The sequence below is a fragment of the Haemaphysalis longicornis genome, unplaced genomic scaffold (genome assembly GCF_048455015.1).
Source record: "Haemaphysalis longicornis isolate Haplotype H1 unplaced genomic scaffold, Haemaphysalis longicornis Haplotype H1 scaffold_5, whole genome shotgun sequence".
NCBI classification, from domain to species: domain Eukaryota; kingdom Metazoa; phylum Arthropoda; class Arachnida; order Ixodida; family Ixodidae; genus Haemaphysalis; species Haemaphysalis longicornis.
Genome location: NW_027526385.1, coordinates 53,275,794 through 53,292,597, shown reverse-complemented (window position 1 = coordinate 53,292,597; position 16,804 = coordinate 53,275,794). Strand labels below are relative to the sequence as shown.

Here is a 16,804-nt window from a genome sequence, read left to right as displayed (position 1 = left end):
TCGATATTACGCAATTTTAAATTTTACAGACATGTTTTCTCTGTCTTTTGACTAAGAAAAATTGGGCTTTCAACTGCAACGATAACAACGAATAATAAGGCCGCGCGAAATGGTATTGCATTGGTTTTTTATTGAGTGGCAAATAACGTTTTTCCTCACTAACTAAAATCTCTGAAACGTCCTAGCAAGTACTGGTTTTAGAACACCCTAGAAAGAGGGCCCTAATTAGGCCACTGGCAAAGCCTGTTCCTTAATATATATACTTCCTCTTCAGTAACTTCGCAGTCGGCCGCGCAGGCCAAATTAAACACTAAATTTCATTATTGGACTAGCGCATTCAGCTAAAAATACGCGACCAAATACCCCATACTTCCACGCCGCCGCCCCCCCCCCTCCCGCCCCGGCTACAAGTCCTCGCATATTTCCACCGTACATCGAATTCACGCACCACAGCGCGCGCTCAAAATAGACAGGGACATAACGCGATTACGACCGGCTCGACGCGATTTCAGACGAAACGGCGGTGCTGCCGTAAAGGCAGGAAATAAGCCCCGCACGACGTAACTCGAAACACGATGACGAGGACGAAGGAAGGAGGAACAGAGGATAGGAGAAGATGGCAGGTGCGTTTCCCACGAGCCGCGAAGCGCAGTAAGGCTTCGCAAAACGGTAATGCTTTCCGGCGCGCGTCGCAAAACGCAGCGGCGATGTTTCTCACAAAGCACACGGAGCGCAACAAATAAAAGAAGAACGGATACGCTGTTGCGAGATTACACGTCGGCTCAGTGGGAACCTGGTGTGCGGTGTGCCTTTATATATATATATATATATATATATATATTATATATATATATATATATATATATATATATATATATATATATATATATATATATATATATATATATATATATTGTAAGCACTGTAGTTCTCCGCGGCACAATATTTCGCTGATTTAAATCTTATGTGTAATCATCATCGCCTGTCATCCTTTTCAGCAATGTTTCATCTTCTTCACCTGTACATGATCATTATCATCCCTGAGGCTAGTGCTGCTTGGCTGCGCCTTCGCCAAATAAACGGCGTCTGTCTTCTCCGCTCTATCAGTGAGCGACGTCTCCTTGAAGGCCTCTTACAATATATATATATATATATATATATATATATATATATATATATATATATATATATATATATATATATATATATATATATATATATATATATATATATATATATATATATATATACATATATATATACAAGGTAATGAAGAGAAGTAGCGAGAGACCCGAACAAATGAAAGGCGTCGATACGAAGTTGCGAAAAATAAGGCACACGCTTTTAGGGGCCGCTGCGCTCCGCCGTGTTTATAACAACAGCAAAAACAGAAATAAGGGAGGGAGCGGGAAAACCTGTTTTTCACTTACTACGCTTTCGAGCCCAGGATGCGCCATCGTTAGAGGAAGAGACGCAAAGGAGAACGAAGAAAAGTGGTTTAGTGTCGGTGGTGAAACTTCAGATCAATGCCGTCGTAGACAACTTAAGGAACGGTTGTGCGGACGCGAAGTGGCGTGAAAGAAATAGGAGGGGAAAAAAGAATGTCCTTCTTGGAGCCAGGTGGCGCTACGAAAGACGGAAAGACAAATATGAATAAATGTAGTCCGGGCATTAGGTTTTTATACAGGCGTTCTGCAGCGCCTGCGGGTCAGTGCTGGTTGCTGGCGAAGGAAAAAAAACACAACGCGACATTAGAGCTGCAAAGGAAAGCTGGACTATCTGCCGCTTCGTATCTGTATAGAGTCTTTTAGCACTTCAAAAAAACTCGACAAGCAACCGGTGGGAATACGACACTGTGAAATTCAACAAATACCTACAGTCATTGTGAAAAGTTTCTGGTCCATGCAGATTCTTAACAGACCACATATAATTCAAAATTCAAGGTTACCTATCAGGTGAGACTGTATTATTGTACGCAGTGTCTAGAGTTCCATACAACGGCACTGTAGCTCAGCGCTGAAGCCGTGGTTAGAGTGCCGTCAGACGACCCTTAATTGTACGCAGTCTACAGTGCCACCCCACGGCACTGAAGTTCAGCGCCGAAGCCATACAGAGAGTGCCGTCAAACGGCATTTAACTGTACGCAGTGTCTAGACTGCAATTCGACGGCACTGCGGCTCAGCGCTGAAGCAATGGGTAGAGTGCCGTCATACGTCATTTAATTGTACGCAGTGTCTAGGGTGCCAACCGATGGCACTGAAGCTCAGCGCTGAAGCCATGGGTAGAGTACCATCAGATGACAGTTAATTGTACGCCTGTCTAGGGTGCCATCTGACGGCACGTGTGCTCAGCGTTGAAGCCACGAATAGAGTGCCGTCAGGCGACATTTAGTTGTACGCAGTCTCTAGAGTTCCATCCAACGCCACTGTACCTCAGCGCTGAAGCCATGAGTAGAGTGCCGTCAGACATCTAACTGTACGCAGTGTCTAGATGCCATCCGATGGCATTGAAGCTCTACGCCGAAGTTATAGTTGAGGTACCGTTAAACGACGTTTAATTGTACGCAGTGGCTAAAGTGCCATCCGACAGCACTAAAGCTAAGTACTGAAGTCATTGGTAGAGTGCCATCAGACGACATTTAATTGTACGCAGTGTGTAGAGTGCCATTCGACGGCACTGAAGCTCAGCGCTGAAGCCTAGAGTACCGTCAGACGACATCCGAATTTCTTAGGCTAGGTAGCAGCAGCCAAAACGTCTGCCATCGTGTTTAGAGCTGCCGTCTCAGTTTCGCGATACTAAGGACGGTGGTTCGACTGGGGCTCTTGCCTGCTATATAATTTTTACAGATTTTGTTTCAATTGTAATTTTCATGTCCAAGGTTCGTTTTCACGTTTCGAATGATTTATTTCTGTTTGTTAAGGTATGTTATGTTAGGCTACATTAAATTATGCCAGGGGGTTCGGAGTAGTGTCAGACGGTACATATTTATTGCGAAAAGCCTGTGGGCGTCGCTTTAGTGGAGTGCTTATTGTACCGCCGGACGGCACTCTAGACATAGGTAATATTATTGTACACCAAAAAGTCGCCAAATGCACCTTTCTTACCGGTACAAACTAATATGGCAGAATAGAACGTTCAGCTTTTGTTTTGTACTCTTTGGGGCCCACAAACCTTTGGCGTGGCCTAAAACATATTGACAATGTCTGTACATGCGGCTAGTGCTTTTCTTTCGTCTATTTCACTTTCTTCATAAGCTACGGTAGGGATCAGTATCAAGAACCACGAAAGCGATATAAGTTCGCTTCGCTCGACAAGTCATGCATCAAGGGTTTGTTCATTTGTCTGTCAATATATATATATATATATATATATATATATATATATATATATATATATATATATATATATTCATTTATTCTTCTGAGAAAAATACTGCACGCCAGAGGCCCAGGCAGGAGGGGCAAATATACAACACGACTGTACACGTTCCGCACCAAGTGCAAACTGCACAGTTTGCAGTAGGTGTACTAGATAATCAAAGCCAAAACAAAACAAAATAACAAAATACAAACAAATAAAACAAAATATGAGCTGTACCAGACAAACAAAGCCACTTTAGGAGGAACAAGAATATGCGTAATGCCAGACTAAGGACTCCAAAACCTCAGAATAGCTGTAACTTCGGCTGGTTGGTACATAACTTCGAAAGAAAGCGGCACCATAACAGACTGGACGGGAAGCGATTGTTTGTATTCTCCTCCCGTCCCGTCCGCTGCGCTACCGCTTTCTTCCGATTACACAGCACTGTCTCTGGAAAAACACATCTAGACAGCCAAAAAATAAAGTAAATAACTGATGCGTCACACATTTAGATGGGGTCCCCACGAACGTATCATTCGCTAATAATTAAAATACGCAACATTCTAACTACCTGCCAAGTTCTCCTCTGAACGTCCCTAAAACTCGTTGCGTACTCCGGTTATTATTAGTTCAGCTGACGTTTTTCCTTGCCGTTCGCGGACGAATAGCCCTGTCTGCAGCCGGTGAAACGGTGCACAAACATGCACTACACCGAGCAGCCGAAGCGGCCGTCGGCTTTTACGGCGAAACGTGAAATATGGAGCACCGCGAGACCACGCTCTTGCAAAATTCACCGGCTCTAAATGAGCGTCTGTCACGGCGCGCCGCTAATTGATTCTTAATCCAGTGACTGCGCATGCGCGGTGCGCCATGCAATGCGAAGGATGAAAGAGCGCTCTGGAAGTGCGTTTGCGCTGCCTGTCCCGTTTTTTTTATTTTACAGGCCACAGGGAGCCGACTTCACGCGTGTTCGTACGCCTACTACTCATCGGAGTCGCTGGTTAGTTAAATTATCCAAGTTGACACGCGGCAAACGCAGGTGAATATACTAGGTTGTTCATCCGCAACAAAAGAAAAAGAACAAAAAGAACAAAACAAAAACCCTCGCTGCTGTCCGACCCGCAATTAGTAGCGTTTACCATGAAATTTCCATCCTTCCTGCTTAAGGTATGAGAACGCGATTAGGTGTACGCTGATAAAGTGAAGTTTTTAATTACGTGCAATTAGTAAGCCTTGCGTGCGATAACTAATTACGTCGTCGCATCCAATCCCAGGCTTTCCGCCTCGTTTCGTGATGTTTGTAAAGTGTTAATGAACGTAGCATTGCTTAATTTCTTTCTTTTATAGAAGGCTGTTCTTTTCTAACTTTTCGTAATCCCTTCTGTACGTTATATGGCTTTTAAACAACTAGTAATATAGCCCGCTTTTTCAGTGGTTTTTTACACACGACTGATGCGGATGAGAGATCTTTCTATTTTAAAAAAAAGAAAGCTAAGCTGCATAAAAATGAAAGCCATGCTTTATTTGCAAGTCTCGTTCCTTGCCTGTTTGGCTTACATGACAAACTTAATTTATTAAATTAACGAGATTATTGCTTAATGCACTAAATCCTTAATTCGTTCATTTATACTGTAAGACCTGCCCAGGCTTTTACAAGAGTGGGAAACAGCGAAAACAAGAACGAAAACACTCACCAGAGTTACGGGCCCAAATTATAGAAACGCGTCACTCAATACGGAGAAAACACATGAAACACTATAGAGGACAGCATAATTAAAAAATCATGCCCAACTTGATGCTTAGTCATCATTAAAACAACATAGGCACGACACACCAAGGATTAAGTGTACGAATTCGACATTTTATTGCTGATAATTACAAAAACGGCGTCAATATTACCTTTATGAGAGGCGCTGATTGGCATTGAGGTGACAAGCGAGTCGGGTAAAAAAAATTTGAGATGCTGCTGTCTTTCGACAAAAAAGTTGAATAAAAAACAGGTATTCCGCTCGGGAAGTGGTACAATTTTAGGTAAAAGTACGCTTTCCATCAAGAGGTAATTAACGCTGTAGTTAAGCTCTTCCGGTGCGATCACAAACTTTTTGCTATAATTCCAATAGATATTGTTTTCACCAGCTTTACGGAATGAAACATTTCAATCATCCGTGATATAAAAGCTTCTGCTCCCAATTATTCTCGATTCAAATCTTTTGGCATGGCCTGGACATTTTAGACCAAGACGCCGGGTTGTCATTGGTGAACTCGTATTTATAGTTAAAAGTAGTCTTACCTATTGCTGCCTAAGTGTGTCTTGAAAACTTTAGAGAAGGAAATTTAAGTTTTGTTCTTAGTTGTGAACTCGAGTAGTGGGACTTCAACCTAATTGGTGCAGCTCAGCTGTGGAGTGGATATGGTGGTATTTAGTTTAAATAAGTCTGGTGGAAACCTTTGTATACGACCAAGGTAGGAACTGTTGCTTCCGGTGCGTGAGTTCCAAAAGAGTTTCGCATATTCAATATTAGGCCTTGCGGGAATTTTATTAGGCAATTCATTTCAGGTTTTGAAGGGCCTCAGTTGCGCCTCGAAAGCCATAACAGTTAAAGCATTTAGGACTGACATGTTGCGCTAAAAGTGTTTTGTGCGGACAATTAATACATATTCTGGCACACATCTGGCGCAAACGTTAAGCCTAAGTTTGAAACTTAAAATATAAACCCGAACCCGATATTGGGTAGTACAAATAAGCATAAAAATCTGCGGTTAGGGTTCAGCAGAACTGAACGAAATTCGTGACCACCCCATCAAGCTAATTTAACTGAGACATCATCTTTTTTAACCAATTTTTCAGATTTCCTCAAAAAGTATATTTTTCCGTTTACTCTCTCTCTCTCTCTCTCTGTGTGTGTGTGTGTGTGTGTGTGTGTGTGCGAGTGTGAGTGTGAGTGTGTGTGTGTGTGTGTGTGTGTGTGTGTGTGTGTGTGTGTGTGTGTGTGTGTGTGTGTGTGTGTGTGTGTGTGCGTGCGCGTGCGCGCGTGCGTGTGTGTGTGTGTGTGTGTGTGTGTGTGTGTGTGTTGCGGTATTATGGTTCCTTTTTTGTTATTTCGTGCTGTTTCAGTGTTTCTGTTACCTCTGATATTTTTACATTTTAGTTTATTAGTTCAAATTGTTTTTCTTTTGCATATGATGTCACTTTATTGTTTAACCCGCCGCGGTGGCTCAATGGCTAAGGCGTTGTGCTGCAGAGCACGAGGACGTGGGTTCGATTCCCGGCCGCGGGGGCTGCTTTTATGATGGAAGCGAAAACCAAAAACGCCCGTGTGTACGAGATTTCGGCGCACGTTAAAGATCCCCAGGTGGTCAAAATTAATCCGCAGCCCTCACTACAGCGCGCCTCATCGCCTGCGTTGCGTCGGTGCGTTAAACCATACAATCAACCAATCAAGTTATTGTTTACAACAGCCTTGTAAATATGCGTCTTTTGTGTGTGCACAACCTTCTTTTCTATTCAATTCCTTGAACCCATACAGTACGTAAAAATATTTAAGAAAATGAAATAAATAAATAACGAAATTATCGAACGTTTTAACAAGATTTGAACTTTTACTGCGAAATTACTCGCACGCTACATCCCTGGATTTAGAGGATGCAAGATTAAACTTTAGCAATGGAGACACCGTCACAATCAATCAATAAATCATAAATCAATCACTCAATCAATCAATCAATCAATCAATCAATCAATCAATCAATCAATCAATCAATCAATCAATCAGTCCATCAATCGATGGATAAATCGATCGATAGATCATTCGATCGATCAATCAATCAATCAATCAATCAATCAATCAATCAATCAATCAATCAATCAATCAATCAGATAGCTAAGCCCAGGAAAGCGGACCCCAACAAATCTGTGCCCGATCTCTGCATCATGTGTGAGAGCTCTGGAGGTCAGCAAAGTGATACAGGGCCACAGAGTAGCACATACCTGCGGTAATGTATTGCAAAACTCTCTAGAAGCAGAAATGCACGCTTCTTTCGAACATGTTTCGTAGTTGGCACAGCGAAATCATCTGTCTTTTTTCTCTCTATGCGGTAAGATCAACTAAGGCGGTGCTTTGTTATTGGGAAATACACCTACCGACCGATTTTGGTGGATTTAAAGCTATTCCCCATCCCCGCTCCGTTTCTGGATATGTTGTAGTTTAATTTAAGTTTATCCTCGTGGTTTTCTGAATCGATTCTGTTATAAATGACCCAGTCATCGGCGAACAAGAGCAAGGGTGCGGTAATGTTGGTAGGCATAGGTCTTTGATTAAAAACCGAGCTATTATGCTGTCTTTATTCCCAGCACAACATATTAACTTGCGAAAGAGGTGTGGTTGGTAGAAAGCATGCTTCATGTCTGATATCAGAGCAGCAGGAACAGAATACAAGTGAGCGCGCAAGTTGTGTTGCAATAAACATGAAAGGATGGAGGAACGTCACGTGCCCCGTCCAGATCTGAAAAAAATGAAGGAAGCTCACACCATCGCGTAAACGGCTTGAAGGTAGCGAAGCTGTACGCAATCTTCACGACCATCATGACGGTTTAAGTCCGCGACTGCTGCCGATTTGCTTCTTTTTCACTACCGCAACGACCTTTACTCCATCGTGGTTGCTATATATGTGAGCTTCCTCCAGTTCTTTTTTTTTTTTTTTTGTAGTGATAATCATTGGACCTCACCTTCGAGGGGCGTACGCTATGACGTGCCCTTCTCGATCCGAGTAAGAGGTGCCACGATTTCGGCGAACGCTGGAGTCTTCCTCGTTCCGACTAAGTGTTGCCTCGATTACGGCGGACGCTGGAGTTTTTTGTTTTGTCAATCTTGGCCAATCTCCCTAAGCTGATATGCTTGGCTTGACAAACGCGCGCAGCGGACGTTGGGCAGTCGTTGCGAGGCACGCACGCTTAGTTGGTTTTGTTAACTGGCAGTCGGTCGCCGCGATGCCCGCGCTCAAGTGCTCGTGCTCAAGTGCGCGTGCGCTAGGCAATTTCTTGGTATTTTTAACTACGGACACAAAAAGTACGACTTGTTAAACAGCTTCGCTGTTAAAATAGGTTTTGAGATGCCATATTTCTGAGAACGCCTTTAATTAAAGCGAAGCTTTATATGGTAAGGCGAAAGAAAATCCGGCGCTCCGATGCCCACACAAAGCTCCTCCGTCACAACCACACGCGCATGCACGAACAAAACCAGGTTGGAGAAGAGCTATAAGAAAGGGGAGAGAGACTGGCTGGGTTTACAGATGGCGCGTTTACACTCTCGCATCTGGCGGTACTGGGAAGTGGGAACGGCGCATCTGAGGGAACGAGAAAGAGTCTGCCTCGCAGCAGAGCGGGTGCGCAGCGAGTGTGAAGCACCATTCAAGCGGCGGGCCGGAGCGGCGGCAGGGGTGTGGGCGGAACAGCGTCAACGTGGTAAGTGCAAACACCGGCCTCCCATAACATCGAAACGGGTAGGCCACTCGTGACACGTAGGACGCAGACCGCCCGTTACAGCTTCGCTAATGCAAGCCGCATTCTTAAAGCGAACTGATGCCGTTGCACGCCAGTACGCCCTGCAGGAAAGCCAACTTTCGCTGACGATGATTATGAGTGATCGTGGGTGAATGAAAGGAAAAGAAACGCTTCCCGTGTCCGGAATCGAACCTGGGTCCCTCGAGTTATGAAGCCGGCGTCTATTCAATTGCCTCATTTCGACATTGCCGAAGCGAACGGCAAGCAGCAGGTACCGATTCGCGCCGTACAACCCAAACCCAAAGGTTAAGTCTATGGAGAGCTGTTTACGGCGAACGCGGCTAAACAGAGCGATATGTTGCCGTGGTCGGCTGGCTGCATTCAGTAGCTGCGTCTTGACGCTCAAATCGCCAGTTGCTCTCTCTCTCTCTCTCTCTCTCTCTCTGGCTCTCTCTCTCTCACTCTCTCTCTCTCTATCTATCCCTCTCTCCCTCTCTCTCCCTCTGCATCTCTCTCTCTCTGGATCTCTCTCTCTGTGTCTCTGCATCTGTCTATCTCTCTTTCTCTCTCTCTCTGTCTCTCTGTCTCTGCATCTGTCTATCTCTCTTTCTCTCTTTCTCTCTCTCTCTGTCTCTGCATCTGTCTATTTCTCTTTCTCTCTTTCTTTCTCTCTCTCTCTCCCAGCAGTACTTGCGCCCAACTAAACAGCCATAAACTCACAAAAAATTGGGACTGAAGTTTCCTAATGGAGAATTTCGATATTGCGCATACCATTCATATTTGAGTCGTCTTCATCTCCCTCTCTTTTTCTGTGTTTTTTTTGTGTTTTTCTGCTTCTTTGGAGCGGAGCTGGCCGGACCTTTGCGACCGGCCCTACGTATACGCTGGCGTCGCTCGAGGCAACAGCGCCACATAGAGACTTTTATAGAGAAGCTGCGTAGGGCTACGGCTCCAGGGTCTGCGCGCTGGCGGCAACGATTTACTGAGCGGCGTGTTTCCAGCGTATGAAAAAAAAAAAAAATATGACAGGTTTTAGTGCTTCCACATTTTGATGTCTCATATTGCGCTGAAAGATGTCTTTCCAGCAATACGCGTGTGTCTAGAGGAGCAGTTGACAATTAGAGGATCGATGTAAGCTTGGTTTTTGCAAGCTGGCTTTCTCGCTTTCTGAGCTGCGCAGTGAAGCACGACCATCTACGGAAGGAGTATGGTTACAACTCCACTCCATACTCCTCTTTACCACTGCCGCATCTTTTTGGAGTCTTCTTTTCTACTCCTTACGCGCGGAGTTTTTTTTTACCCCTGACACTGCGCAATGCCGCGGGCTCTTCGGCGGCCACCTGTGCTGTGATTGGCGTAGCGGCGCTACAAGAAAACGTCATTCTCCCTACCGCCAACCCTGTCTGTCCTTAGTATGCGACGTGAGATTCCATGTACTTAACTTCTCACAGGATGGAAGGACTCTGATTTGTTGTTGCTGTTGCTATTGCTGTTGTTGCTGTTGTTGTTGCGTTTGACACCGTTCAAGACAGTCTTTTTGATCGTTTTTTTTTTTTGCATTTTGTGTCTACTCTCCTCGACACTGTTCTTTAAGAGGAGTTTTTTATTCAATTACGTATATACCAATCCGACATGAATGGTTAGTTGAAACGCTGTAATTTTCTTTTATGCACTTGCAGAGTCTTTTTTGAACGTACTTTGCAGCCAAGCAATCAAAAACTGCGACACTTTGCCCACAACATGCGCGGCCTATTTCTTTACAGTCGTCACGTCACTAAGTTCTGCCCATATAACACATTCATTGCTGATAAGGAAAACAACTGGCTTACAGGCGGAATCGCTCGTTCCATCGTGGGTTCAGCGTGGCAGGCTTGACAGTTGTGGTCCGGATAAACTTGGCCGGCACTGTGGCGCCCTCCAGCGAGCCGCTTCGGGGCTCCCGCTTCTTGAACGAAGCACCGAGCTTGCGCAGTGAGCGTCGAGGTGATCCCGTGGCGCTCCCTGGCGACCTGCCCAGGCCACCTCCGGCTGGCTCCTCGTCCGAGCCGCAGCCGCTAGTGGCGCTACTGCTGCGTCGGCGGCGCCTCTGGGGGTCAGAGTTCCTGCAAACGTAGTCCGCATTATTATTGCGTGAGAAATAAATGAGGCGTGTCAGCAAAAGTTTTCGCCGTCGATCCGTGGACAAAGAGCGACAGAGGAGCAGAGAGCGACAGAGCGTGTGTGGAGAGGAGTGACGTCAAGCCGAGCTGGCGGTGGCGCTGCATTCGCACCGATACTTCTGCACAACGCGCCTGTCGCCCATCTTCTGGACGCGTCTCATTACTGCTTGCGCGCGTTCTGAAAGGCGTGAGCAAGGAATACGGGGCCGAGCAGGCAGCAAAAGAGGGTGTAACGGGAATGAGAAAGCGCCGATACTCACCCTCTCAGAGTACCCCTCTCGCAACTGTCCCCTGTACAGAACCCAAATTGCTTCGTGCTTTTCCAGAACCATTCATTACCTGGGGCTCCGCAAGGACTCGTTTTTTCTTCCACGCTGTTCCCCAGCAGGGCCTAAGGCCTGTTTCTAAATAATTTTTTTTTCATTTATTCATTCCTCCACGCCTTCACAACTAACATGCATGATGAGGGTCCCATTTGTTTCTACCCTGTGTCCGCCACTGATGCGGCTGTATACGGAGGGGAAGGATAAATGCCGTTTCGTTCCGATTCCCTTGCCACTCACCCCGCGGGCTGTATGCCGAGCATGCAGTAGGGGTCGCTGTATCCATTGGGGTCCTTGGCCTCGAGCCCCTGGGCCTCGACCACGGTCACGTTGAGCACCGGGATGGGCGGCTTCTCCTCGCGGGCCAGCGCCAGCAGCCGCCGGTGGCTGTCGCCAGGCATGCCGAAGGCCGACTGCGCGTACGCGTGCAGCTCGCCCGGGCTGACGCCGCCCGAGCAGCCCAGCTTGTGCTCCACCGTGTACAGCACCTCCACGTACAGCTCCTCCCACTTTGCGACGACGAGGGGGGGAGAAAGGACGGGAATGCAGAGACGCATTAGGAAACATATCAGCGGGAAAGGACGCGTCTGCGTACACGCTTCCCGCTCCGAAAACCGGTTTGGCTGCAGGAATACCCCCCCCCCCCCCCCCGATCAGCCCCTCCAACGTGTTAGAGACAGTTTGTAGCGCCACGTCGGACACCGGATTGCTTGGGAGCACGTGTGTCTGCCGCTTAAACCGTTCTTTTAAAAAAAAAAACACTTCTGGTCATAAAACTGGCTTCGCTATAAACGACACTTCGTTAAAAGCGGGTATGATTTTCTTTCTGTGCACTGCAGCATGGATCATGAAAGGCTTCGAATAACGGGATATTAAAAAAAAAAGATTTCCTTATACCGAGGGTTTCATATACAGATTGAACAAAGTCACCGGGACTCACGAACTGCTAAAATCAAAATTTCGTAAAACCGTGGAAACATTAAACCTTCCGGAAATTGTGCGGGAATCAGAATAGTCTCGCAATAATCTGCAAAACAATCTAAGATTACCGACGGGGCCAAGTTCGCTGCAAAACTTTCCCTCGATTTCGACGGAGATTTGCTTGTTGCAGCGTCTCATCGTGATTTTTCATCAACACAGAACGGATTATGGCTACCGGTAATCCGCTCTGCCTTGATGAAACACCTGATTATTTAAACAGGGTTCAACGCACCAATGACGGCGTCGAAATATTCGCCTAGTGGGAGCAGACGACGACCAGGCAGGTGAGAGATTATACCGTGCGGTGTTTTGATTGGCACGAAACATTTCTACACAGCCTTGGGTTGGGAAAGAGACGGCACCCGCGCAAGAGCGCTGTTTGAGCCAGGTAATCTCTTTTGTGGAGCGCTCATGAACTACATTGGTAACGTTCATGTGCGTTTTTGAACGCTCAGAGCGAACAAAAATGTGTACAAAGATGCTTCGTCGCAGCCGAATGAACGACGACTAAGGTAGAATAAAAACTGCGTGAAATGAACAGCTTAGGCGGAAGAGAGAAAAGGAGACGGCATTTTTTCTTGCGTTGTCCTTATTTTTACTTTTTAACACGAAGTAGTAGTTGTAGTAGTAATGGTGTTGGTGGGGGTGGGGGTGGTGGTACTTGAAGTAGTAGTAGTTGTAGTAGTAGTAGTACAGTCGAACCTCGTTATAACGTAGTACCACGGCAGTAATTAGTTAGTTCGTTATATCCAATATTCGTTGTAGCAGTATGGGTAAAAATCGGCATAAACAAATGGGCAATCTTGCTAGCGTTAAAATGTTAGATACAAAAATACTATATGCAAGGCTTCAAACCCAGTATAAACGAGGTAATCGTTACATGTCTTCTCGTGGCATTTCAAGCTAAATGGACCAGAACGCGAGAAAGTGAAATTACAACAAAGCAAAGTGTGTTCGACAAAACCGGCCTACGTTCTTATTTATTTGTACAGGATGTGATCTTCGGCATGTGGCTTTGCACAGAATCGATTACGGTTTAGCTTTCCACATTGTCCACGCACGAAAAGGCATTGGCTCCTTCCGCAATTTTGGACGTCGCGAGTTTCTCGAAGAAGCTTATCAGCCTTCCTGAAATCTTCCTTCGCTATAGCCGATATTCGGCGTGGCTCTAGCGGTTTAGGTTTTTGCTATAAATACGTGTCGCTGAAATAAAGTGTGGCCAACCAAAGTTCGTATTCAGTTCGCTATAACCGATATTTCGGTATATCAGTGTTCCTTATAACGAGGTTCAACTGTAGTAATAGTAGTAGTAGTCGTAGTAGTAGTACTAGTGGTGGTGGTAGTAGCACCTTTACTGCAAAACGAGGGCAACTGGTACCATAGAAGAAAAGAATTGGGAGGGAAAGGGAAAATAAACACATACTGGTAGCTTTTAATGCCTCAGTTCATTGAATTAATAGGGCAGTTCTTGGTATCTGAAGTTAATGGGCCGGTTCACGGTACCAGCAGTAGAGTTAGCAGTTCGGTACAGCTACATCCGGCGGAAGACCCACTCAAGAAACCCGTCCTAGACCGCTGTTTAGTGAGTAATAATAGTTGAGTTTGGTTTTGGGGATGTGAATGTACGGTTTCTGGCAAAGGCTGGGTACCACGAAACAAGGTGTGCAAGCCCTCTGCTACGGCGCGCCTTACAGCCCAGGCGTTGATTAGGGCCGTAAAACATACATTTTTTGCAGCTAATATTTTATTTTGTTGAAAGGCTTATACTAATGCCATCTCTAAACAGATCGAAGTGACAAAATTGCCTCACGTTCAATATGTGTTCAATGCTGATTCAGAAAAACAAACGTAAAACAAAACAAAAAAAAAAACACGGAGCTAAACTTCATGTATGAATGCTTCAACGACTTATTTCCCGATGATACCTTGCTTGTGGTACACCTAAGATGCCGTCTGTTTTCGGCAATCGGCGTTGCCTCATTTCTTCTCAGAGAATATTTCAGACACTCGACAGATTGCTCAAGCTCCCAAGCACGAGGGTCTCAAAGCTGCACGTAAAAAGAAAAGGCCCAAGTGTGGCTATTTCCAAATACCCGCCATTATTCTCCGGGATGGATTGAGTTAGAATCAGCGCGCACAATGATTCCAATGTAGTGAAAGGCCTCATTGCGAAAGTTCTCTTTTTCGTTTTCTGCGCCTATTCCCTGCTCTCCCACGCGGCCAGTCCCGCCTCTTAAGAGGACACCAGCCTCACGGTCAGAAATCCAGTAACTTTCAAGACAACCCAGGCCGCAAACACCACTGCCACACCCTACCATCTGCTCTCACTTCCACCACTCCTGCCAAAATAAAAGAAGCTTCTCTCTCTCTCTTTCTCTCTCTCTCTCTCTCTCTCTCTCTCTCTCTCTCTCTCTGTTTCTCTCTCTCTCTCTCTCTCTCCTTCTATCTCCACATACACACACAATTGTTTCCTTGTTTCCTTGTCCAGAGTCCAGACGCAACTAGTTCAGGTTTGCGGACAACTCCATCGTAAAGACATGAATGTTACTGGATTCCCTGAGAAACGACATCGTGTGTGACACACATTGTTGCCGTTTATCTCCACGTCGGAATTGCTGGATACTAAAGAAACAAAAAAAAACGTCGAGTTCACTTTCCTTGATTGGCTCCAGCTACTAAGAAGGTTTGCGTACAGTAAGCCAAGGCCGAAGGCCCGTTCCTTCACGCCCTACGGGCTCGACCGCGATTGGAAGTGATCCCAATGAATGATTCCAGACGCAAAATACCTTCAGCTCCAAGATATCCGCCTTCAGGTCTTGGCGTATATGTGTGCGTGGACACTATTAACGCAAATTTTAACAACAAAGCACGAAATTTTGCCGTCTTGTACGTAAACTTCGCGTAACTTGACCGACTAAGGCGGCGAACAAACATAATTCTTCATGGCTCGTGGTATTTACCTTACGTACAAGTAGAAAGGCAAAAAACATAGGCGATGGCTAGATAAATTCGTAGTTGCGATTGGTTTGATGTAAAACAAACGGAGTGTCTAGAGCGACGACTGACGGCACTCGAGCCCAGCGGTGCAGCGACGGCTAGAGTGGTAGCCGAAGACATTCACATTTATCCGTGCCAGGCGTCGCTCAAAACTCGGCGCAGCATACCGGCGAGGAGAAAAATGCTAGGCCAAGAGATGTGCAGGGAAGTGGCGAGGACGCAAAGAGCCGACGAGCAGGTGTGGAGAGTGCCCCCTCTCAAGAAAAAAAAGCCCCTCGTGGTCGGAATCGAACCTGGGTCACTTGCGTTATGATACCGGCGTCTACCCGATTGAGCTATCATCGCATTCCGACCGCACAGCATTTCCTTTCGGTCCGCAGCGCGGACCGAAAGGACGGTCCGCAGCGCGGACCGTCCATGCCAGAGCTGGGACTCGGGCCTTCTGGATCAGCTGGTGTCTCTATGCGCAGACCGCCATCTCCTCTGTGGTGATTTCAACGCCCACCATACTGCTTGGGGAGATGGCAGGATCGACACGCGGGGAGAGCAGCTGTGGGACACCATGCTGCGCCTCAACCTCACTGCACTGAACACCGGTGAGTGCACCTTTAGGCGTGGCAGTCGCACTGCCACTGCCATCGACCTCAGCCTGGTGTCAGCCGGGGTTGAGGCCACTTGGAGGCGGGAGCCCAGCACATGGGCTCCGACCATTACCCGCGGCACATTGCACCACCCGTGAAGCCGGCCAGACGGCCCGCACTGCACCACATCACCCACTGGGACCAGTTCCGGCGCTGCCTTGCTGAGGAGGAGCTGGGGGAGGGAGCAGAGATGTTCCGGGGCTTGGTTCGCTGCGCCAGGCGAGCCACGCGGAGCTGCACCGTCGCCGAGGGGACCACCACCATGCCAGACCTGAAGCTGCTGCAGCTGCGGGCGGTACGGAACCGGGCGGAGCGTAGGGCGCAGCGCTCGGGGGACAGGGCAGACTGGACGGAGTACCGTCGCGTGGATGCTGCCTGCCGACGACATGCCCACCGCCTCAACCGGCAACGGTGGGCCGAGCTGTGTGTCAGCTTGGAGGCAGACCCGCGCTGCCGTCGACTCTGGGGCATCTTCCGCTCCATCTTGAAGCCCCGGATAAACCGCAACCCTCTGGCCGCCCTGGCCATCCGCAAGCAGGCAAGCTTTGGGGAGCTGGCCGAACTCTTTGCGGATCACTTCCTGCCCCAGCACCGGACGGAACCAAGGCCCGCGGCTGCGCTGGAGGAGCCCGAGGGACGTCACCCGCTCAACGACGCCCCCATCACGGAGGGCGAACTCCGCAGTGCCCTCCGAAGCTGCAAGCGCAAGTCGGCGCCAGGGGCAGACGGCCTCACCTACCAGATGATCCGCAACCTGGATGAGGTGGGGTTCAGCAAGCTCCTGATGGCCTACAACCGCATCTGGGAGACGGGGCAGCTGCCGCCCGAGTGGCTGCTCGCCAT

The 16,804-nt window shown here is 47.2% G+C and overlaps 1 protein-coding gene across 6 annotated transcripts in view; it reads right to left on the bottom strand.

Moving 5' to 3' along the window:
• The window catches only part of LOC144138220 (BAI1-associated protein 3-like), a 500,259-nt gene that overhangs the window by 178,172 nt on the left and 305,283 nt on the right, over positions 1–16,804 (bottom strand). For all 6 annotated transcript variants that reach the window (XM_077670407.1, XM_077670408.1, XM_077670411.1 and 3 more), the window contains 2 exons: positions 11,583–11,851; positions 10,690–10,962 (listed from right to left, as the gene is read on the bottom strand). In XM_077670407.1, coding sequence (XP_077526533.1) covers positions 10,690–10,962; positions 11,583–11,851 — 542 coding nt within the window. The remainder of the gene's footprint in view (positions 1–10,689; positions 10,963–11,582; positions 11,852–16,804) is intronic.